General features: G+C 43.9%; 2 protein-coding genes across 2 annotated transcripts; both read right to left on the bottom strand.

The window, feature by feature from the left end:
- Positions 1-10,427: 10,427 nt before the first annotated feature.
- LOC133901482 (uncharacterized) lies at positions 10,428-12,827 on the bottom strand. The gene has a single exon (XM_062342838.1). The coding sequence runs from the start codon at positions 12,825-12,827 to the stop codon at positions 10,428-10,430; it is 2,400 nt and encodes a 799-aa protein (XP_062198822.1).
- Positions 12,828-21,694: 8,867 nt separating this feature from the next.
- On the bottom strand, positions 21,695-24,053 carry LOC133902017 (clavaminate synthase-like protein At3g21360). Its single transcript, XM_062343588.1, has 3 exons — positions 23,396-24,053; positions 23,064-23,317; positions 21,695-22,256 (listed from the first exon to the last, which is right to left on the bottom strand). The coding sequence occupies exons 1-3, from the start codon at positions 23,972-23,974 to the stop codon at positions 21,911-21,913; spliced, it is 1,179 nt and encodes a 392-aa protein (XP_062199572.1). The 5' UTR covers positions 23,975-24,053; the 3' UTR covers positions 21,695-21,910.
- Between the last annotated feature and the right edge of the window lie 447 nt (positions 24,054-24,500).

The raw sequence follows: 24,500 nt of genomic DNA, 5'->3' as shown, positions 1-24,500 counted from the left end.
TTTATACCCAACAGTTCAAATTTTGGAGATTTCTTTTTAACTCTACTCATAGTCGGGTGTTGATAAGTCGATTTTTTTAAACCTTTCTTGATACTCGAGTGCGGAAAACTACAAGGCGCTCGACCTAATTGAGTTTCCATTTGATACTCAAAACAGGACTTACCTTGCTCAATTCTTTCAACTACACACTTGATACACCTTACTCGACCAAGCCTAGACTTGGCAGGCGCTTGTGGAAACCCTCCCTGTTGAGCAGAGTTAAGGGGGCTACTGTCAAATATCTAACTATGGGGTATATACGCGTAAGGAGCACATCATATGCAGACAGGGTACGTTGTACACCTAATAGATAACTCTGGATATCGCGGATCCAAATTTGCTAGACCTGGTATACTCAGAAACCACGAAAGCCTACACTAGGAAGGTTTCGATCGGGTTAACCAACTCGAGTACAACTATTATTCAGGCTGGATTCGGCTGCATTGTCTCAGCCGACAAGACAGAGGACTCTCTATCGATTATGGCTTGGATTCAAGAGAGCGTCAGGATCCCTATATAAGGCGGGGACCCACACCCCCAACAGAACAACTCGCAACACAATAGACAAGCGCATACGTAACTCAACGCAAGCACCAAGATCATAGCCATTGGAGATACTCGGTGACTTCAACTCTGGACTAGCTTATATCCAATCTACTTCATTGTAATAGCTCTAACCACCTTGCTTGTACTGGAGAAAATTCATATACATCATCGTCCACACAGGATATAGGGTATTACTCTGCCTCGGGGGCCCGAACCTGTATGCATCGTATATCTTATTTCCAGCTCAACCTCTGATCTCGAAGATAACCCAGTTCAATTACGAACATATAATCCAGCTCAACCTTTGACAACGCCCGACTTCTCATTCCTTCTCCAACTCTCCCCCAATCCCCATTGCCAATTGCCATGGCACCCTATCCTCGATGCCTCCGCCTCACCTGCGCGCTACATATGCGTGATCCCGAGCTCCTCGTTCAGCGCCCTCCGCTCGTTGACACTCCGCGCGGCCGTCAGTCTCCCTGCAAACCGCCGAGACATCGGACGTGGGTTGTCTGTAGTGCGCGCCGTCCAGGGCCCGAACACAACCATTCAAGCTGTATATGTGAACTTGATCTGTCTCTTACTGGCATTGCATCACGTGTATGAATCACTTAGGAGATTAAATGGTGAGCTACTAATCTGATTGGTGCATGTATTTTGGTTGCTTGCTACGTAGAGATGAGATTCTGTTTGGAGTGCCCGGAGGAACTGGTTAGCCATGCCAGAGCCGCTGTTCTGCGCTGACGCCGGTGAGCGGGATCCAACAGGCGATGGCAGCATGAAGTAGGGGGCCACGGTAGCTCTGCTCGGCACGCGTGGATCTCATAGGATATTTTCGGTGTCTTTTTTCTTTCTTTTTTTCTCCTTATCCTTTTGCTGCCCGGGTGTGCTGATCTTTTTTTTTCTCTTTACCCTTTCTCTAGAGACTTTGGCAACCTTGGCTGAATGCCCGATACTTTGCAGATCATAGATGTCGGTAACGAATCCGATGGCAGCGGTTAAAAAAAGTTGTGTGGCCTAGCTGGTTGTTGGCGAACGCGATCGCGTTTAGATTGTTAAAGATAAGGATGCATACTTTTTGGGTAAAAAAAAAGAAAACTTATTAAAGCATCTCGCGGATAACTCAGATTAGGCTTTACAACTCCAAGTGTTACAAACTCATTGGTTTGTGTATACTTTTGGGAGATTTCTTAGACCACGTCAAGTCCTTGTTGTCTTAGTTGGTAAGTTTTTCTTTTAAACTTTCCATTAGTAGCATCTTCATCCCCTAGCCCCCGATAGTTAGGCTGATATAACGATTATATTGGTCGGGTAGTCAAGGAATGATTATTTATTAGAGAAAAAAAAAGATCGACTTCCCTTAGCCCCTGACTATTCGATTGAAGGAAATCTTTTTGATCGTTAGTCAAGAAGGAAAAAGTTGTGTAATTCATCCCTGCCGCGAAGGGTACTTAGAATGCCAATGTATCACCGGACTAGTGAAGATCTACCAGACCCGGGAATCGGCCATTAATTAACTGATGAAAAATGAATATTGAGGTATAATCTGACTCTATTTACTCTTTCATAGAAAAAAAAGAATACATTAAGTTTATTTTATTAAACATAAAAAAATTGTAATCTATCAATGTTCCACAAATTGTTAAGGATACACCCATCCTCCATGGCCAGTTGTACAGAGCCAGGCCAGGTTATTTCAACCACTTTGAATAGGCCTTCTCATGCTGGGAAAAGTTTGATGTGGCTCCTTGCTTTTTGAAGACCAGATCACCTACCACCAAAGACCGAGCACGGACTTTACAATCATAATATTGCCGAAGCTCTTTTTGATACCTTGCGACCCTATATAGCACTCGGTCATGTGGTTCCTCGAGAAGGTTGATATCATCTTCTTGTTGAGAAATCTATTCCTATTCCAAGAATGCTTCCACTCGTGGGGAACCAAACTTTACTTCACAGGGGAGGACAACCTTAGCTCTATAAACTAGGAAGAAAGGGATATCCCCTGTAGCATGGCTCTTAGTCGTTCTTACAGCCCATAGAACCGAGGGGAGTTCTTGAGCCCTATTTTTTTTAATAGCTCCAAAGCCTTCACCTGCACCCCCCACTGCCACCCATTCCACCACCTCCTCCGCCACCAAGGCCGCCGCCGCCACCAGCTTCGCTGCCCACGCCACCACCGGCACCAAAGCCGCTGCCTTTGCCTGCACCTCCTCCAAGCTCGCTGCCTCCTCCTCCTCCAAAGCCACCACCAAGCTTGCCACCTGCGCCACCTCCTTCTCCACCACGTATAGTTTCGATATGCTAGTGTGAATGATTGAATGGTAAGCCAAACATTTCTTTAGCCGATCACTTAGCAATCGTTACCAAAGGTAAAGCTGGATTAGTAATAGCCAGATCTTTGTAATTGTCCTCACCATTCGTTGTCAGAAACTTTTCGCCAATGCCCTTCATCTAACTTTTCACCAATGAGAAAAATTCTCTCTCCTTTGAGGAGCAATTAGCTATGATTTTGGAGTCAGATGAATCTGATAAGGAAGGATTCTAGCTTGTCACACCAAGAAAAAAGAGAAAGAAACACAAAAAATTGAGTAAGCAAAAGGAAAATGTTTGCCCCAGCAGTGTGGTACACCAACCTATTGATGGTGAAACCAACTCTGAAGGAGAAACCACCATGATTCGCTCTGGCTGGAATCTCATAATGAGACCAGTAACAAACCAAAATATAAATAATGATTGGAATCATTTGGAATTGTAGGTGAGTCTCCAAAAAGGGCATGGGGACCTTCCTAAGACAGTTGCTGCAGGAACAACAAGCTGACTTCATAGGGTTACAAGAGACTATGAGAAGGAAATTTGATGACAGATTCTTTAGGAAAATAGATGCTGGAAAATCTTATGCCTGGCACTGGCTGCCCTCCTCTGGCAGGTCAGGGGGTATCCTGTGTGGCATTAATATTGACAGGTTTGATGTTGATTCTTTCTCTTCCGGAAAGTTTCACACTCTAGCTCATGTGACAGAGAAAAGATCAAATAAGAAATGTGCTATGGCCACTGTTTATGGCCCTGCACAGGAGGATGAAAAAGAACAGTTCCTGCTTGAACTGTCCAACATTTGTCATTCTAACAACCTCCCTCTCCTGATTGGAGGAGATTTTAATATCATTAGATTCAGTTCAGAAAAAAATAAACAATTCAAGGGAATAGAGTTAGTGATATGTTTAATTCCATTATAAACTCTTATGAGCTTAGGGAGGTGTTCATGATTGGTGGCAAGTATACTTGGAGCAATAACAGAGCAGACCCTACCATGGAAAAACTAGATAGAGTCTTGATGAGTAAAGGCTGGGAACAAATGTTCCCCCTTACAACACTTAAAAAAATCTCCAGATATACATCAGATCATAATCCCCTTGTGTTGAATATTGGAGATGCCCCTACCAGACAACCAAAACCTTTTTGTTTTGAATTGTCTTGGTTCTCCCACCCTGTTTTCAGGGCTAAGATTGCTGCAATTTGGGGTATACCAGTGAGGGCCAAATCTTGCTTAGATGTGTGGGTTATAAAGGAGAAAAGGATCAAGAAATTTCTGAAAGGATGGGGGAACAATATCAGAGGAGAGAATAGGAGGAAAAAGAAAGAGCTTAATGAAGAGTTACTGGCCCTTGAAAATCTAGAGGAAGATGACTGCTTAAGTGAGGTCCAACTCAGAAGAAAATGTCACATACAAACTGAACTTATGCATAGCCTGGAGGAAGAAGAAATCTACTGGAACAAGAGATCCAACTCTAAGTGTCTCCTAAAGGGAGATAACAACAATGAATTTTTTCATAGAGTTGCCAATGGTAGAAAGAGAAAAAAAACTATCTTTTGCCTCCAACAGGAAGATAGGATTACTGAGAGAGACCAAAACCATCTCCTTCATGCAACTGAGTACTATAAATACCTTTTTGGGCCTAGAGATGAGCCCCTTTTCCATTTTGATGCTAATTGCTGGAATGGAGAGGGAAAAATTAATGACAAAGCCAACATGGATCTGACTAGACCTTTTACAGTCGAGGAGGTGAATAGTGCAGTATTCTCTATGGAGAAGAACACTGCCCCAGGCTCAGATCACATACCTGTTGAATTCTACCAACGGTGTTGGGATATTATAGAACCTGAGCTGATGAGTATGTTCTATGAATTCTATGATCATAATTTAGACATTTGCAGACTCAATTATGGGATCATTACCCTGTTGCCCAAACTGAAAGAGGCCAATAAAATACAGCAGTATAGACCTATCTGCCTACTAAATGTTAGCTATAAGATCTTCATTAAGGTGCTAACCTTATGGCTTGAAAAATACATGCATAAACTGATTGATCCCTGCCAAAATGCCTTTATAAAAGATAGAAATATCATGGAGGGGATAATGTGTCTCCATGAAATTCTGCATGACACTCGAATCAAAAAAAAGAGTGGCTTAGTGCTGAAACTGGACTTTGAAAAGGCCTATGATAAGATCAATTGGGATTTTCTTTTCAACTGCCTTGAGCAAAGAGGGTTTAACAAGAAATGGTGCCATTGGGTAAAAGATGTAGTTACTCAGAGTACACTCAGTGTCAAAATAAATGGTAAAATTGGGCCTTATTTCCAAAGCAAAAAAGGTGTCAGGCAAGGTGACCCTTTGTCACCCTTCTTGTTTAATATTGCAGCTGACACCTTGGCCAAAATGATTTCTATGGCAAAGCAAAATCAACTTATTAATGGGTTGACTCCGGATTATGTTGAAAATGGCATTGCTATACTCCAGTATGCAGACGACACAATTGTGCTCATGAAAGATGATGTAGAAATGGCAATCAACTTAAAGTTGCTTCTTTACAATTATGAAGCCATGCCTGGCCTCAAAATCAACTTTCAAAAAAGTGAAGTTCTTATGATAGGACAAGAGGAAGAAAGGAAAATTTTCTTTGCTGAAATGTTCAATTGTCCCATTGGGGAGTGGCCTATCAAGTACCTTGGGGTCCCAGTGGATGGTAGTAGACTTCAAGTGGTTCACTGGCTGCATTTGGATGAAAAACTTATAAAGAGGCTTGATGGCTGGCAAGGTAGCTACCTTTCCCTTGGGGGCAGAACCACCCTTGTTAACTCCAGCCTAAGTAGTGTTTTCATATACCACATGTCCATGTACCTTTTGCCTAAAACTATTCATGACAAACTTGATAAAACTAGAAAGAATTTCTTTTGGCAAGGGGGCAAATCTAAAAAAAGATATTATCTTGTAAAATGGACAAAAGTTTGTAGCCCCAGGAAAAAGGGTGGCCTTGGGATTCGGAACCTCAGTAAACTGAACATCAGTTTGTTATGCAAGTGGTGGTGGAAACTTGAAAATGAGAATGGGCTGTGGTAGCAAATAGTGGAGAAAAAGTACATTAAAAATAAGTGTATTGCCCAACTAAAACCTAATCAAAAGCATTCCCCTGTGTGGAATGACTTATTAAAGGTTAAAGATTTATACCTTGCTGGCAAAAAAAATGAGGCTTTGCAATGGTAAGAAAACCGATTTCTGATGTGATGCTTGGTGTGGGGAAGTTTCCTTTATTGACAAATTTAAGAGCCTGTTTGAGATTTGTAATGAGCAAAACAGTACTGTAGTTAACGCTGCCTCGAACCATTGGAACCTTTCTTATAGACGATGGCTGAGTGAAGACCTCCAGTGTCAATCTAGAAAGTTGAGAGATATGCTAACAACCTGTGCTCTGTCTCCTGAGGAGGACAGACCAATATGGGACCGGGAGGGAGCTAAAACCTTCTCTGTAAAGTCTATGTATAAACACCTATGCAGAAATCAGAATGGGTTGCCACATAACATTATTTGGAAAGCCAAGATTCCTTTGAAAATTAAAGTTTTCATGTGGTTGTTGCACCAAAATGCTATTCTTACTAAAGACAATCTCACAAAGAGAAAGTGGACAGAGGACATCAAATGTGTTTTCTGTTCTGAGTCTGAAAGTGTTAATCGCCTGTTCTTCGGTTGCACCACGGCCAAATATGTGTGGAGCCTTGTAGGGTTGGTGATTGGGGCTAACTGCCGGCCAACAAATACTGAACAATACCTGATTTGGGTTAGCCACTTCCTTCCTGGTGCTGAAAAACTCTACATGGTGGGCTTAGCGGCCATTATTTGGGCAATTTGGTGAATGAGAAATAGTGTGGTGTTCGATAAAAAAACTGTTAGATCGCCAACTGAGATTGTGTGTTATGCTTGCTCCTTTTTGCGTTATTGGGCAGGGCAACAAGACGGGGATCACCAGGCCGTGCTGCTAACTGGCGTCCAGACCCTTCAGGATACGGCGCTTCTCTTTCACCCCAAGAAACAAGATGATGGAAATGCAATCAACCAAGCTGATGCCATCATCAAATTTAGCTAGATGGGTCATGGCTGGTGGGCAGTGGCGCTGGGAGCCGCCTTTGGTTGCGTCTAAATGTCCTGCTTCCTGTTTTTCTTCCGCATCTGTATATTTTAGACTGACCTTTGTTGGCCCTATTAGCTGGTGATCTGATGATCGTTCATGTGGGTTTAGTGGGCAGGTTTTGTTGTCCAGCAGCCCTGCGTGCTGCATCGCTGATCTTGGGGGTATGTTCAGGTTCTTATTTTCGAGTACCGATAGTTTGTATGTTGGAACCTATTGTAATTTTATTGCGTATGCGTAATGAAATTCGGGACTTACCCGTTGTGGAAAAAAAAAATCTAACTTCATTCCGAGCAGTCTCCCGATTACCAGCTATATCCTCACCAATTGATTCCAAAGATTATTTTCTGTTTGTTCCAAATGCATGATGCCTCAAAATAGTTGAGTATCTATTCGCAGAGTACCCAGAGTAACATGGTCCTTTACTTGGCTACTGTCTTCAATACTTTCTGCAATAACTTCTGATCTAGTTGTAACTGTGAATAGAGAGTACGGAGAATAAAGGTTTTGGACGTAAATTTAGCTCTCTCGTTAATTGCGATCTGTTCGATCGCGTCTGATCTGGATGGCTGCTTGGATGCCTTAGCTTCTTCTAATCAGATGCTACAAGAACTCCAAATGTGTTAGTTCATTGCGATGAACTGTTATATAGGCTTGGAGGCAGCGTGGCATACACATGAGGTGTGGGAAATTTGTCTGATGCAAGTGACGGTACTTACTTTCAGTCTGAAACTGGTTGGGCATGTTGGTATTGAGGCACGATTGACCGTTGTATCATGACGTGCATGAAACATTAATTGATTCTGATTGCAATTTGCTATTGATGATCTGGGTGTGAGCATGATCTTGTCTAAGCTTTCTAGCACAGAAGCTGATCTCATATGACAGTTCAGTTTTTGATGGTAGTGACAGTACTGGCATGTCAATTTGGTATGTTCTGTATCATGGCAGTTTTGACTGCTTGATATATTTTCTTTTCAGAATTTTCCGTGCTTTTTAAATCTAATGGATTTCTTTTTTTTTAACCAGAAACAGTAGGGGAGGCCCCTACTGAGATTTTATTTAAAAAATAAAAGAACTGTACAAAGATGGATTTCTTGTTGATGACAAGTGAAAATTTCTGTTGCAAATGTTTGTTGCCTCTTTCTCACATGACTCTAGTGTGTGCCTGAGAGCTGAGACACTGCGAATGATGAAATAATAATTCAGGGCTTGTTCATTAGTAGCCAATCTTTTAGGCCTTGTTCATCAATTTAGCCAATCTTTGTTGTTATATGTAATTTGTGATGTTAAATGGATTGGAACCAATTTCTAGGGAAATCATGTTGATTTTTTTAATTTTTTTAAATTTTTTGGGTAAATTCCTGGTAAATCCAATACCTCCGAGAAATCGGGTTTACCGGTGACCTCCGGTAAATTTTATTTACCACACAGGTGATATGCCACACAGGTTTGCTCATTTGTCTCTTCATGCTACTACAGTTCCCAGAAGCGCAACCAATATGTTCTCTTAAAATAGCATTGTCGACGATTGGTGAACCGTCGATCTCACAAACTTGAAGAAAGAGTAAGGGATGCTTCCAACAGATGAATCGCACAACACACACGGAGTTTTATACAAGTTTAGGTCTCCCTCAGGACAACAGCCCTATGTCCTGTTGATCTTGTATGGATCTCTGAGACTATTTACAGTGGGTCTTGGCTAGCCTAAATGGATCTAAACTTAGTCGAAGGGATCCCTTATGTGTTGTCGAAGATTAGTTCCCTATAATATGTCCGTAATTAAACAGGGGTGCCTTCGATATCAGGGATTGAGCAAGAGACAAGACACATGATGTATACAGGTTCGAGCTCCCGGTATGGAGTAATACCCTACATCCTGTGTGGATGATGTTGTATATACAAACTATCTAGAGTACAACCTGTGACTAGACCTATTACAATAGAGCATATTGTATCTAGACTCATCTAGGGTTGAAGTCGCCGAGTATCTCTGATTGCTAGGATTGTGGCGCTGCTTGCATCAAGTTGCGTATGCGTTGGTCCTCCCCTGGGGGTCTGAGTCCCTGCTTTATATAGGGACCTAACACTGCCTTGGATCTAGCCGTAGTTAATAGAGGGTCATTTGTCCTGTCGGCCAAGGCAAGGCAGCCAAATTTAGCTGATACTAGTCGTACTCGAGTCGGTTAACCCAATTGAGACCTTCCTAGTATATGTCTTCGTGATCTCTAAGTATACCGGGTCCCGTAGATTCGGATCCGCAATATCCAGAGTTGTTAAGAATGTGTACAATGTACCATATCTATATACAGTGTACTCCTTATGCGTATATATCCTACAGTTAGATATTTAACATGTGTAGTAGGGGAGAGTTGCTAATACAGATCTAGAATGCAGAAGACTTAATGGTTCAGAGCTTCTGCAAATGTGAATGGCTTCAATGGGGTTGTATCAGCTTGTTCTCTATTCTCCGTAGGATCTTCTGGCTCCGTATATATAGGAGGTCATCGTACGTCCTGGCTCCGTATATATAGGGGGTCATCGTACGTCCTCTGAAGTCCTTCATTCTTATTCTCGGAGACAAATTTTCCTATTCACGAGATGTCCTAGGCATTTACGGGCAGTTTCTATGTGTCCAAGAATTCCCTCCTCATGGATATATATATATGCTCCGAAAATATAGAAAAACCCTAAGGTATATGGATATGATAGTTTTACATTATCCATCCTCAAGTATGTATAAAAATAGTATATTTTTCTTTATAAAATACCATACCATTTAGACAGAGCCAATTAAACCAACATAGTACGTGCAGCGACCCCATCCAAGATATTTTTCTTCTGATCTACTCCCATACCCACTAAACCAATAGCCAAACATATGGGAGATACTATTAGGTGGATATAGGCCAGCTGCTATTTGGACTAACTCCTAAATCAATCAAGCATAGTGGTCATGAAAAAAAAATGTTGAATGGTCTCGTTACAGTTTAAAAGAGAACATTGCTGACTACCTATCCAATTTCTCTTTGCCACGTCTTTATGCAAAGGCACAACATTTGTTTCTTTGAGGGCTTAAACTACAACCCAATACGAAGCTATTGCTGGAACTCATGCATCACACCTTACATGACTTTGTTTGTTAATTGATCGACACCACAATGTAGTAATTGAGAGATAGAACAATTTGACACTCTAGGCTCTCAAAAGAAAAGGAACAATATGGCACTCTAGACTCTACGCGCTTGAGCACAAATAAACACACATGCATACACACAATAATGCAAGACAGCATAGGTATGGAAATGGAAATTCGTGTCAACTGTCAAGACATGGAAAGCTCAAACGACGCTTCCGGCCGCTCGAGGTGAACCAGAAGTACTAGCGGGTGATGCCGGCGTGGGTGGCCAGCGCCCACAGCAGCGTGATGAACTCGCCGCCCTGCGCCAACGCCTCCGCGTGGCCCTCGATATTCTCTGAGGGTGCGACGTAGACGACCATCTCGGTCCACAGCTCCGCTAGCAGCGCCCACCCACGCGTTGCGTCGTCGCCTTCGAAACCACATTCCCCCACGAGCTGTGCAAACAGCTCGACGCCCTTGTACGCCGCCGCCTCATGGTCTGGGCCCTCGATCAATATCCTCATCACCCGCTCCAGCCTTCTCTCCGACGTGCTCCAACATTGCTTCCTGCGCAGTGCGCCAAGGAGGTCGCGTTTCACGCCCGAGTACACGTGCTGCGACCCCTCCTTGTCCTCCGGGAGGAGCTCCGGCGCGCACGCCACCAGGTAGGCGCAGTACTTGGATAGCGTCGTCGCAACAGTCTCCTCCGCCCTCCTGGCCGCCGCCACCGTCGCTGAGTTCATATCAAAGAGGCTGGTCGCGATGTGCCACACGAGGATGACCTCGGTGACGCTCATGCTATCGCACGCCCACAGGAGCTGCTGGTAGCCGCGGCGGTGCAGCACGGCGACCCCGTTGCTGAGCGGCTCGCCGCCGACCTTTGCCTTGAGAGAAGCGAACACCGCATGCTTCACCTCCCTCGGCACGGGCACAGAAGACATGCCGAGGAACCTGTGCTGCAGCACCTTGGAGACAATCACCCACGGCGTGTGCCTGCGGAGGTCGAGGATGCGCACCTGGTTGAACCGCACCTCTGCACGCCGCCGGCCGACTCGCTTCAGCCACAGCAGCACGCCGAAGGCTCTTCGCAGCCACCGCCACGACTGCCACTTGGGCCTACGAGCATACTCGCACAGCAGGGACACCAGGAACCAGTCGGAGAGCACGTATACCACGAACTCCCACGCCTCCATGAGCAGATAGGTGAGGAAGAGTAGTAGGCTCACGAGGATGTTGAAGGATTGGAACATGACGATGATTGTCTGGAGCACCTTGTGGCCGAGGCACATGAAGAGGTCGATCGCCCGGCGCGACAGCGTGGCGACGTCACGGACGAGGCAGCCAATGACGGGCACCAGATTGCCGTTGCCGGTGATGATGAGTGCAATTATGCACTGGTTCACCACGATCAGGAGCACGAAGAAGTAGTTGCCGACAAAGAACCACGGGCTCGACAGCACCACTGGAACCACCGAGTGATAGTAGTCCATGACGAAATTGAGCTCGAGCTCAATCACGCCGAACACCCTCTCGTCAATGTCTTCGCTGCCGTCGCCATCTCGGTCCCTGTTGTTGCTGTTAGCTTCGCGGCAATCGTCACCGCTACCGAGGCCTCGGAAGATGAGGTCGCGGTTCTTTACCGTCACATCCTCGTCGACTTGGAGGTTCTGGAATCTCGCGCGCAGCAGCTTGAAGAGCGCGAAGGCGAGGCAGAGATCCTTCAGTGTCGGATGGTCAGCAAGTAAGCGGTCAGGCGGCTTGCGATCACCTCCTTCGGCCAGCTTCCATATGTCGCCGACGGTGACGAGGTCCTTCTTCTCGTCCGACTCCGGTAGCTTCACTCGGTAGCCTTCGGGACCTGCTTCCCTCTTTAGCCTCTCCTCACCCATGACTGCGTACCAACACTTCCTCAGAAGCTTAGTGCCACTTTCCGGCTCGCCTCTGATATCCTCTTCTTCCATCATCTGGGCGATGTAACCCACGACGAGGTGCCCGTTCTTGCCGACGGCGAAGGAGCGCTTTGCAAGCTCCACGGCAGCGACCCTCTGGGCGGCCTTGATTAGGGTGAGCACCCAGAGGATCATGAACCCCGGCTTCAGGATCCCTTGCACGTACGAGTACATGAGGTAGCCGATCCACGCGATGCGCACGATCTGGTCGATGGCGTCCCAGAGCGTCTGCTGCTGGTGGACAGCGCGCAGCGGCGACGAGCTTATGGCGACGAGGATGGCGTCCAACTTCTTGCGCAGCAGCTCCACGCTGAGCATCCAGACGAGGATGACCTGGGCGCGGAACGGCAGCTGCGGGTCTCCGCCGTTGGCGCTGGACTGCTGCTGCTTCATGGCGGCCTTTTCCTTGGCCTGGGAGAACATGTAGGACATAAGAGGGAGGAAGAGGGAGAAGGACGCGTAGAGGAAGACGCGGACGGTGGGGTTGAGGCCGGCGCGTCCGGAGAGGCGGCCCAAGAGGCTGAGGCCGATGAGGAGAACGCCGAGCCCGAACATGACAGCCGACGCGAGGACCGCGAGGAAGATGGCGGGCCCCGCTCTGTGGCCGTCCTTCAAGTCGTAGTTGCTCACGAACCATTGCCGGGAAGAAGAATCGCCATGGCAGAACTGGTACGTTGTCGAGTTGCTCGAGTAGATGTCATTGCAGTGCATCGTTCTTCTTACAATTAATCGAGGGTCCTATAGCAAAAGACTACAACAAATCTGGTGGATGTGAAAAGTGTACCTGTCAACTGTCATTTGCATGCATGAGGCGATTAAAAAATGGTAAGGGACGATGATATATATACATGTGTTATTGAGCCCCTTGGTACACTTTGCTCCAAATCCAAGCAGCACGAGAAGATGCCAATTGCTCGATCATATGTATACTTGCCGTGCTTCAGGAGTCCTTGGGCTTTCCATGTGCGTAATTTGTCTTTTGCAGTGCCCATGCAGGAAAGCGAAGGGTCGAATGATTCGGTCGCTCCGTTTCACTTTGACGAACGGGGAAGCCAAGTATCAGACTGCTACGGCGAAAGAAATTATCGGAAGAAACAGCCGCCGATCAGCTACTCTAAGTAGGATGGAAGTTTTTTTTCATCATCGGGTCGAATCAGAACTCATTCGGTTCAACTATTTATTCGGTAACCACTTGCATCCCAAACACTATAGGTTCGACTGGAACCACAAAGCGTTCATTTTCCAAACGCATCGAAATGGAATGAAAGATAGGCGTTTAAAGGATTACACCACTAGAAATGTCAATCTTCTAAACTTCGATAATAACAGCTATGGAATACTATAGAACTGGACTTATATGCTGGTCCATCACTACCGGCTGAATAGATTGAGCCGGCAGTGATGCACCCACATCTCATCACTCCTGGCTTAATCTACTTACCAGCAGTGATATCTCTACATCACCGCAGTGATATCTCTACATCACCGCCGGTGGATTATATGAGCAGATAGTAATATCCTCCTCTTTCTCACCTTCTTCTACCTTGAGCTAACAGAGTCAATTAAGTACTCTCTCCCTCACAAAATCTTCTATGCCAACAACCACTTCATCCCTTCTCCCGTATTGATTCCCCTACCACTCAAACTCAATTTTGGTCAAGAAGAAGGTCTAGATGAGCTCTCTCTAGCTATCCAAACAAAATTATTTCTTTCCTCTCCATTTGCTCATTTGTAATTTTTTTATTTTTTAGACAAGTGAACTCTGGATTTTTTTCAAACAGCAAGCAAGCTTTTAGAAGGAGCCTCTTGAGCTCAAGTAAGTTAAAATCCCTAAGGTTAATCCTATATTTAGCATTTTAACTTAAAATGTTACCCGAAAAACCAAAGATGATCTTATCCCTATAGAGACATAGGCAAATCTTCAAAGTTGATCCTAATGAACCATAGGAATAAATTTAGAAGTCTACAATATGTATGAATTACTATGTATGAATTTGTTTTAATGCAATTATACCTCACTTTTGTTATGGAAGCTTCAATTTCTCTGCGTGCGTGTAAAACTAAAATAAATTTTTTGCACCCTGCGGTAGCAACAGTGAAAGGGGTTTCACTGCCGGTGGACATATTAGGTCGGCAGTGAAACTACTTTCACCGCCAGTGGATTTATTAAGCCGACAGTGAAAGTAGTTTCACTGCCCGTCGTCCTATTGAGTTAGCAGTGGAGGTACTCTTTCAAATTTAAATAAATATGTATTAGGATTTTAGATCAATAGAATGTTAATAAATATATATAGTATAAACTCAATCGAAAACTCTTGAGTAGCCTAGTGGTTTGTTTGTTCTTATTTGATATAGGTCGTGTGTTCGATTCTCTGGGCGCGCGCGTGAAACTAAAACAATTTTTTCACCCCACGGTACCAACAGTGGAAGGGGTTTCACTGCCGATGGACATATTGGATCGGTAGTGAAACCCCTTCCACTGCCAGTGGACTTATTAGTCCAACGATAAAAGTAGTTTCACTGCCGGTCATCCTATTGAGCAGGCAGTGAAAGCCCTCCCTTATATAATTGCTCGACGCCTGCCCTCTGACACTTAAAAAAAATTTCCCAGCCTGTGCCCTCCGCGCCGAAATGCCTCCTGCCGCCTCCTCCCCAATGCCGCCATCCTCGCCTCATCCTCCCTAACACCACCATCCCTAGAGCCCCGTCGTCCCCATCCCAGAGGTCACCGTCCACGGAGCCCCGTCGTCCCTATCCCGGAGGCTGTCGTCCCCTTCCCCGGAGCCCCACCGTCCCCTTCCCCGTTTGTAGTATATCATTTTTGCATATTCTCTGAAATTTAGGACGGCTATGACATGGTATGTTGTTCATCATGATCGGCAAAGTGAAGTGTTCTCCAACAGGGAGGAATGCCATGCACAAGTTAATGGAATCAAAGGAGCATGTTACAAAGGATATAAGTCCAAACATGAAGTTATTGCGCATACAAAGGGAGGGCTAAAATTGGTTAACTTCAAAAATAAGAAGTGTGATGCCACGTGTAAAGATGTTATAATCCTAATTCTGGTTGTAATCATCATTATTTTGCTATGTAAGATGATGTGACTTGTAAGAAAGATACTGGACTAGCTGAACTCGACCGACTTTTCGGAGGGTGACCTGTGAGAACTATTATGTATATATGTGTGACATGTATTACTATGTATTAATGATGGTGCCTTTATTATTGATTTACATTACATATGTCTCATTGTATGCATGTATTGATTGGGAGAGACAGAGAGATCAAGGAAAGAAGGAGGACAGAGTGGGAGGATAGGGCTAGAGTAGAAGGGGGGAGGCACAACACTGCCGGCTGAAGCTTTCAGTCGATAGTAATTCCCAAGGCATCTCTGCCGGCTGAAACCACCAGCCGGCAGTGATACCCAGGGCATCACTACCGGTCGAATCCTTCAGCCAGCGGTGATAATCCCTTTCACTGTCAGTCTATGGAGCCGGTAGTGATAATCCTCCAAAACCGATAGTGAAGAGGATTTTGAAGCTAGCAGTAAAGGAAATTTCTGTAGTAGCGATGGCTAGAACTGCAAGTTATAAGCTAGTATCACAAACATTTCCAACCAAAAAAAACAGTCAGTGACAATGATCTCTATTGCTGAAGATGGTTTTAGCCTAATAACCATCATTAATAATAAATGCACAGGATAAATATATTTGATAAATATAAAATCTCACATATGATGAACATTGCAATATATTATAAACGAAGACCTACACAACCAAAAAAAAAGAATATATACTTGTGACCAGGGTTTAGCTTACCATTTTTTTAAAAAAATCTGACCCCTCCAATATACTGCTAGATGGCCGATTTTTTAGGATTTTCTGTCCAAAATCATTTAAATGAAATTCAAATTCAATTTTTGTAATAAGAATAAATAGAGTCTAGATCTCTTACAAAATAGATAATTTATTACAGTTTCAATTGCGAACCCGGAGGTCGTTGGTTCGATTCCAGTAGTATTCATTGTATTTTATTTTTCCATCCGATGTGTAGGTCCCACATGTCAGCCACAGAAATTGGACGGGCAAGGAAAGCAATTGCGAGAATCGAACCTGGGTCTTCGGGTTGATGAGCGTAATGCGCCATCACTACCACACATGTTCTTTAGTGAATGGTTTAATGAGATAACACTACGTAACGTTTATAAAGTTAAAAAATATTTAAATAAACTTGAAACATTTTGACCGGTACATGCTGCTACCGGGGTCTGGTAGACCCGAAAATCGCCAGTTTTTGTCCGAATTTCGCCGAAAGTGTGAACCCTGCTTGTGACTAACCCAATGGGAACTAAAACATTTTTGTCTTAAAATCGTACCTTTTCCCTTGTACAGAGTAGTTTGGTTCCTCTAATAAAATCTGTCTCAAATAGGAATTAACAAACTATCTAGAAAGAAATGGTTTTATAAAATATAGAGAGAAAACAAAGTCAAAAGAAAAACTTATATTAGGCAACAAACGCACGTGGCACACACGCCCATTCGGTAAGTGGACTCCTAGGAAAGCACTACCTCCCATTTTTTTTAAGGAACAAGAGGGGCTAGCCCTTACTGATTATATATTAATTAAAGAACCATACATGGAAAAAGAACAAGAAGAAACACACACAAAAAAAGACAAAGCAAAAGCTAATTGAATCCTTCAAGCCAAGTGTTGATGCTAGGGGAGTAACTTTGTTTAGCTCTGTGTATCATTGAGGCAAACACATGCTTAAATTTTTTCCTTGCAAGTGACAATTGAGGGAACAACCTGATTGAAGATAAAGTCGTTTCTCGTGGTCCAAATGCTCCCGGACATGAGGGTGATGATCTCCATGAAAAACGGCACTTACAGCCTATTCTTGAAGTACTGAAGAACTTGTTTAGGTTCAAGTAATTAATGGAGGAACAGTCAAATCAAGCATTGCCCAACAATCCATTGAGAATGCACAATTGATGAATAGATGATCAATTGTTTCTTCAATCCGATGGTTGCATAGCTCACAGTTGTATGAGGGCACATGCATATTCTTCTGGCGTAGTATGCACCTCGTGTTTAGCCGATCATTCATTAGCAGCCAGAAAAAACTTTATGCTTAGGTTGTCAGGAGGTTTCCAAAGCCAGTGTATACTTGGGTGCATGCACTTGACAATGTCCAATGAGCGTTTTATAAGCCTTGACAAATGAGAATTGTCCATTCCCCCTTATACATATATCCAGATGTGTCATCTTCACTGAGATCAATGTTGAGCAGAGCTTGTTCTAGCGGCAAGAATTGAGCAAAAGATTGAGTTGAGAGGCAGCTGAATGATGTTTTAAAGCTGATCCAGAGATATGCTTTTTGCAAGGTCAGTCTTTTCCTAGTAGTAAAAGAGTGCAGTTAAGGAAAGGAATGTTGTAGCACCATTCTTTGACATATGTCTCGCCAACAATAGAGAAACTTTCATCAAAAATAACATACAATAAAACACAATTCATAGTAAACATTGGGTTCACGGTGGTAATCTTCACAGCAGTGAACAATACATATTCCATACGACCGAAATCGACACCAAACTTCCAAACCATGGAAGCAGCCATAGCAACAACTCCATCCTCCCAGCGCCTAATAGCAGTGAACAAAGACACTCTAATGTACATCTGTGACACACAAACACCACATTACCCTCAGTACACATATCGAATTAAACCCTAACAAAACCGCACGTGATGCAAACCTACTCACCTCAGTGCAAGGAAAGAGATTCAGAGCCCAAATCTTAAACCTCCCTTGTTGGAACTGACGATGAATAATGGATAGTTACTATATCTGGGTACCTTAGAGTTTCCTATAATTCTTGGGACATATTTTTATCTCTAGGATGGCGATCCTTGGAAGAAAGTAAACCACCCTCAGGTACCTAAGGCATCTCGTAACTGAAAAGGTTTATCTTCAGGAATAGGAAGAAAGAGTATAGACGACGAACAACACCCATATATATATTCGGAGCCAAGAGGCCCTATGGAGGATAAGTCATTAGAAGCGATACAAGCCAACATAAGCCAAGGAAGGAAGAAATCGCCGACTAGATTTAGGACCATCTAGGCTAGCTACACCCCCTTTTAACAGGCTTAGATCAAAACAAGACAAGCATGATGTAGTGTTCTTATCCTCAGGGAGGCTTAAACTTGTCTAAAAATCTCTATGTGTTTCCCTCATGATTCATCTACTCAAAGTATCATCTATTCTTCAACATGTTAGTTAGATTGGCGGTTTACCAATAATCGACAAGAACAAACCCTAAAAAACCTTTGCAGAAGGGACTCAAATTGCAACGAGGAGAGCAAGGGAGATGAACTTCTCGTCGTTTTAGGGAAATAAATAGTACCATAGTCTTTAACTAAATATGGGTTTTCAGAAAATTATGTCTGTGTGTCATACAGACACAGATGGATCTTACAAGAAACCGTCTTTAATAATATCACAGATGGTTTTTTAAACTCTGATTTTGTCTGCATGATAGAAATAGACAGATTTATAAAAATTATCTGTGATTTCTGGCACACCTAGATGACAGTCATATTATAGACACGTCTGTATTAGCAACCGTCTGTAGGTATTTTGTCAGTGATAGGTTATAAAAAATCATCTGTGATACTCCACCTGCTTTCACTGATTTTGTGGTTGTGCACATGCAACCATTATTTCCCTAGGCAATAGCAAAAAGAATCAATTGAAGTTGATGTGCAAAATAATGGATGTAATAAGCAGAAGGAGACTCTTCATGATAAATGTTTTCAGCCTATTAGTCTCTCATTTCATGTTACTAGCCCCATCATGTATTTGCCCATAGACTTTTAGTAAGAGTCAAGTGGTCAATAAGAAAAAAATTGAATTGTTACTTTAAGAGCTGGTACCAGCTACACGAACTACTCCAAAAAACCTTTCATATACCCTACCAAGTTTATCATCATACGCTAGCAAAGAGCTAGCTGATCTTTATATGATACATCACCAGGCTTATCAGCTAGAATTGCATAATGATCATTACCAAGTTCTTTAATTATATGTCTAGTAGTTTTCTCAACATAATAACAAATACTTTTCTTTTGTATGGAGGAAAGTCAAAATGTAATTTCTTGGAGCATTTTTCAAAACCAACTTATTAACTTCTTCATTATTTTTTGCAAGCCATTTTAAAAGTTCAAAGAAGTTGCCTCTATTGCTAGATTCTTCTCTTTCATCATGTCACCACATGCAAATTCTTGGTGCAAAGGAACCTCAAACATCCAAGCAAATAAGTCAACCTAGCCTTGTAAAGACATAGATTTTCTCGAGATGCTTTCATAAGAACATTATCAATTGATTTACCTTGCATAAATGAGTTATATTACTCTTGAGCTATGTTGTGAGCACTTATTATACCCCTCACATGCTTGTCAAGTGCATCACCACCTATGTTTCAATTTCTTTCCATTCACCTTTAACAAATTTACCACTTTTCTTGCTAAACAAATAACATACCATGTAAAATGTTGTATCATTCTCAATACTATATTCAGGCCAAGGATATTTATAGAACCAAATAATACCGAAGCAGTTACCATATATTTTCCTGGTTTTATAATCATGGACATAATGTTGGGATTGACCTTTTAGAATATATCATCTTCAAACTGCATCTTGATCATTGACATCATAACTTGAAATAGGCACCCTTAAGCCTAGATCATGTTGGAGATGATCAACATTATAAACTAGAGGTGGTTCTTGTTCTGCAGTTTGCTCTTCATCTATAATCAGAACTGAAAGTGGTTCTTGTTCTTATGTTTGTCCTTCAACCACTACCTGAGCCAGAGGAGGTTCTTGTAATTGTGCTTGCCCTTCCATTGTAACCGGAATTGGTGGTGGACAAGATGAAATTTTCTCTGTCTTTTTTTTCATGTTTCTGAAAAAGCAATGCACTGTCAGCATCCCAGAGCCATCGATTAGCAAGTGCAAGGTGGGTGACCGCACAGGGTCCCCACCCTGCAAGGGGCCCATGTGGTCATTAATCTTACCTTACCAAGTTAATTTCTGTAATTTTAGGTTATTAATTAGGTCAACAACCCGTTAACTTGGCTATTCATCTCACTGTGAAACTACGTCTCATAGATTTTCATGTGAAGATTAGATAGAACTATACTACTAGTATTAAGTATATTTTAACCTTTAGGTGCAACTGAATTTTCATTACTCATTCAAATTAGACAATATGGTATAGCATGTAGAATATAAATAGACTCTTTACAAACCACAACTCATCTAGATTTGTTTTCTCTAGTTGCAATACTATGCATCAAAATACTACTCCAGCCACCAAAATTCAAACCCTAGTGCCCATGAATTACACACGCGAGTGTTTTCAATAGTATTATTTGTAGATGTGAGTGTGTGGTGTGTGTGCTTTATCCTCATAGCTGTAGAAAAAGAAAAGATACGATATTCCACAAATATCATTCCATTGTGTTTAATAAGTGGTAATTAGTGCTTGTCAAGTAGAGGTTTAGACATTATTATATTTTTTATGAATTTCTCAAATACTCCTCTTTTATTTATAAATATTGACTGCATATAACATTAATTCTGTCTTTAATGATACACATACAATTGTATTCAAGAAATGTATAATTTTAATTTTGCACAGGGCCCGTATATACTGCGGTACAGCCCCGAGCATTCCTCTTTATGTTTTAACAATTCCACATTCGTAATTCATAAGTACAATTAAGTCAAATAGTGAATCACTGTTTGACAATGGCAATGTATTCTAATTCTTAAATTCTGTTGAATAATTGAATATTGGAAATTGCAAAAGAAATCAAAGATTGAACAACCTGTTGGTTAATTGTTGCCTCTTGGCTAGTTGGCTGGGCGCTGCTGGCCTGCTGCCATGCTGCGTTGGCTGCTAGCTACCGGCCTGTCGCACAGCTGCAGTGCTGCTTCAGTGCTTCTGCTTGCCTATACAGTGCGAGTGCGGCAATGCAGCCGGCAGACCCTCCATCTACTTCACGAACGCGCGGTCCTGCCTCCTGCCAACAGGCACGTCGAGCGGTGAGCACGGGTCGGCAGTGTCGTGGGCTCGCAACGAAGCTGCGAGTGATTGATCTGGTGCCACCATCTAGGGATGAAGAACTGGGCATGGAGACTTTTAGGTTAGGTAGAGAGAGGATGGGGAACTGAGGATCGAGAGGTGGGAGGTCGGTCTGGGCGTCTGGCGGAGTCACGTATGTCGATGTGCAGACGTGCAGCGGTCAAGCGGCAGCAACGTGCGACCAGACCGGGAGGTGATGGAGTCAGGCCTTTTCTTGGTTGCAAGGTGAGCCATGGGCTGGCTACTAATAAAAAAAAGGCTGAAATGGTAATCTTGAGCCTATCTAGACTACCCTGTAGCTCCACTCCTGAATACGGCACTACCGGTGCGGGAGGCGGAGGGCACCAGCGTCGGTAGGGGAGGCCGAGTGCAGCAGCTTGCACGGGGCGGGCAAATTCGTGGTGTGAACTATGAATTTTCCCGACACAAATACGGATGCACCCAATACCATTATTAGTCTAGCACTCTACAGTTTAATAAGCTGTAGCCCATTATGTAAATCCGTTTGAGAGAGAGAGATCTTAAAGTAAAAGGTACAACAGTGCAAACCAGTTGATCTCAAAAATAAAAACAGTGCAAATGGCATCGCAACGCTGTCATTTCTCATTCCGGATGCACAATACTAACGTAGTTGATGGATCACCTCACTTGCACGTCGCAACGAGGATCCTCCTGGGCGGCAGCGACGGCCGCCGGGCGTGGAGCGTGGCGAGGTTGTCGAGGATGAGGATGTCGCCCCTGCGCCACCGGAACTGGACGCTCTCCTCCTCGATGATCTCTTCGCACCGCCGCACGAAGACCGCCGGGATCTCGCCGCCGTCAGCTGACGTGGCGGAGCTCAGCTCCTTGCCGTGCATCCCCACCACCGTGTTGAACCACATCCTTCGGCCCCTGCGGCCCGGGAAGACACGCGTCAAAGTGTGCGGGCCTAGGATCGTCCTGACGCTACCGTCCGGGAGCCACTCCATGTCCATGCCCAGCAACTTTGCTCTGCACACGAGTTGTGGTTGTCCACATGTAGTTCGTATTAATTGGATACTTTGCTACATGCTTGGAGACTTAATACTGCTCTCTTCATCCAAACTTCTTTAGTTTAGACTTAACAATATATAAACAATCACATAGATTGACAACATATTATTGAAAATCTAGATATCCATATTATTAAAGTACTTTTGAAATATATATATATATATATATGTTTCTTTTATTTGAAAGAACATACTACTTATGTAGAAATTGTTAGTCAATATGCCATCTTGAAGACTGGATCGATGTCCTAAATAAATTATATTTTGTATTTGAAGGAGGTAGTACTTCCAATTTGGTGCGAAGATGTCTAAGGGAAATTAGGAATTGTAAACAAGACTTTGGTCTTGTAATTTGTCATACTGTTTCTTCTGCTAAGTACATGAAATTTAGTTAGATGTTAATAAGATATCTTGAGAATCGAAGTACTGGACGATGCTCCTCGTTTCATCTCTTTGTTTGTTTGGAAAAGGTTGGATCCGTCCTTTTGCTCTTTGTTCACGTGGCATTTCATCAACACATTTTTGCATACATCATAGTTGATGGGGAGGCTTCCAAGTGGATTGTACATGGGTGCTGATAGAAAGGCCGGACTAAACGGTTTTTAGCGTCTAGAAATAACAACTCGCTCCAGCACATGTGATTTGTTTTTTACACTTTTTCCCTCCTACAAGTACTTTCGAGAATTTTATGAAACAAATAGGGAGCATTGAAAGGTACTGAAATAAATAATAATCAGCAATGCAACCAGCTGACGTGTTTGATTACCTTTTCTCTGCCTCGGCCTTGTCCGAGGTGCCGAAGGCGTCCTCCCACCCTCGCCCCCTCATGGACTTGGTGTCGCTCTTGCTCAGCGCCGTGAGCGTGTACCGGAGCCCCTTCACGTCCAGCTCCTCCACCATCTCCGGGAACTCCTCCAGCACCCGCTCCGTCACCCGGAAGCTCGGCACGAACGGCGTCTCCCCACCCTCCGGTGGCGGCACCTCGCAGAACAATATCACCTTCTCAGGGAACTCCTTGATCTGCACATAGATACAGAGTCACAAGGTGTCTAGCGCTTGTGATTAAGCAGAGGCAACAAGTGCACCGCACGTACGCACCAGCACCATCTCGTGGTGGAAGTAAACGAACTGCTCGAGAGGCCCCTCGTTGGCGGTCCAGACGCGGCCGTGGACGTGGGTACGCGGGGCCGGGCCGACGTACCGGATGTTGGGCCACCCCAGCGCCTCCACTATGGCGTTGAACTCCACGGCGTCACGGACGTCGAAGCCGCGCAACAGCACGGCGCTGTGGGTGACGACCTTGCGCTCCAGCCACTCCCGGTTGGCCCTCAGCGCGGCCACGAGCGCCTCGTAGCCCGTGCGACCGGCGCAGCCTTTGCCATCTGCAGAGGGGGTCAGGACCAGCGGCATTTGCTCGCCGTCTATGGTCTTCTGGCCCTCGCACTCGCCAACGCTGAAGAAATCCTGCGAGGTATCTTCCATGGCGATCATGGCGTTGTTGATGGCGACCTTGGCTTCCAGCCACCCCCTGTTGGCCTTCAGGGCAGCCATGAGACCATTATAGTTGTCGTTGCCGTCATCATCACCTCCACCTTCGTTTAACGGTGTGCCGTCTATGGTCGTCTGGTCCTTGCATTCGCCAACGATGTACATATCATCCAATGAGGTGGCATTCATGGTGTTCTCTTGCTTTTCTGTCTAGGTAATTTTGGCAGCCTAGCCTCTAGTCAAGAATTGGTACTGGTAACCAACTAGCTAGATTGAAACACGATGAACGAATAATGCCGGTATGGCTGTATATATAGAACAAGAGAGGCGACTAGGCAAGAGGGTAGCGGAGAACTATTCTGATAATGTTGTTTTCAGAAAGTGATAAGCTTTGATCCCTGTCAAAGAAAGATTACTAGAAGGGAATATAACAAGGGAAGTTTGGTGTAGGAAACCACGCGAACAGTGATGGACTAATCTTGGTGCTGGTTGTTGACGATCTATGCAATTGCAGGTCAATATTCGCACGCACAAAACGTTTCTATGATGGTTTCAATGAACAAACCTCGTTCCGACCACCCGATCTACACAAGCTTTTTAACCAAAAATAGTACACTATAAATTGTCAGCCGAGCTCCGGCTCAACGCCGGCGAGGACACACGCACACACACGAACACAAACACAGGTGGACACGGTGAGCTTTGTGCTGCAAAC

Source organism: Phragmites australis, chromosome 20 (genome assembly GCF_958298935.1).
Source record: "Phragmites australis chromosome 20, lpPhrAust1.1, whole genome shotgun sequence".
NCBI lineage: Eukaryota > Viridiplantae > Streptophyta > Magnoliopsida > Poales > Poaceae > Phragmites > Phragmites australis.
Note: the sequence above shows the minus strand (reverse complement) of the source record. Positions and strands in the feature narration are given on the sequence as shown.

Bases quoted from the DNA above. Each gene is read 5' to 3' on its own strand.
- LOC133901482 (XM_062342838.1), bottom strand. From the start codon at position 12,827: ATGCACTGCAATGACATCTACTCGAGCAACTCGACAACGTACCAGTTC.
- LOC133902017 (XM_062343588.1), bottom strand. From the start codon at position 23,974: ATGAATGCCACCTCATTGGATGATATGTACATCGTTGGCGAATGCAAG. The intron at 23,318-23,395 runs GTGCGTACGTGC...ATCTATGTGCAG, and splicing joins TCCACCACGAGATGGTGCTG to ATCAAGGAGTTCCCTGAGAA. The intron at 22,257-23,063 runs GTAATCAAACAC...ACTCGTGTGCAG, and splicing joins AAGGCCGAGGCAGAGAAAAG to AGCAAAGTTGCTGGGCATGG.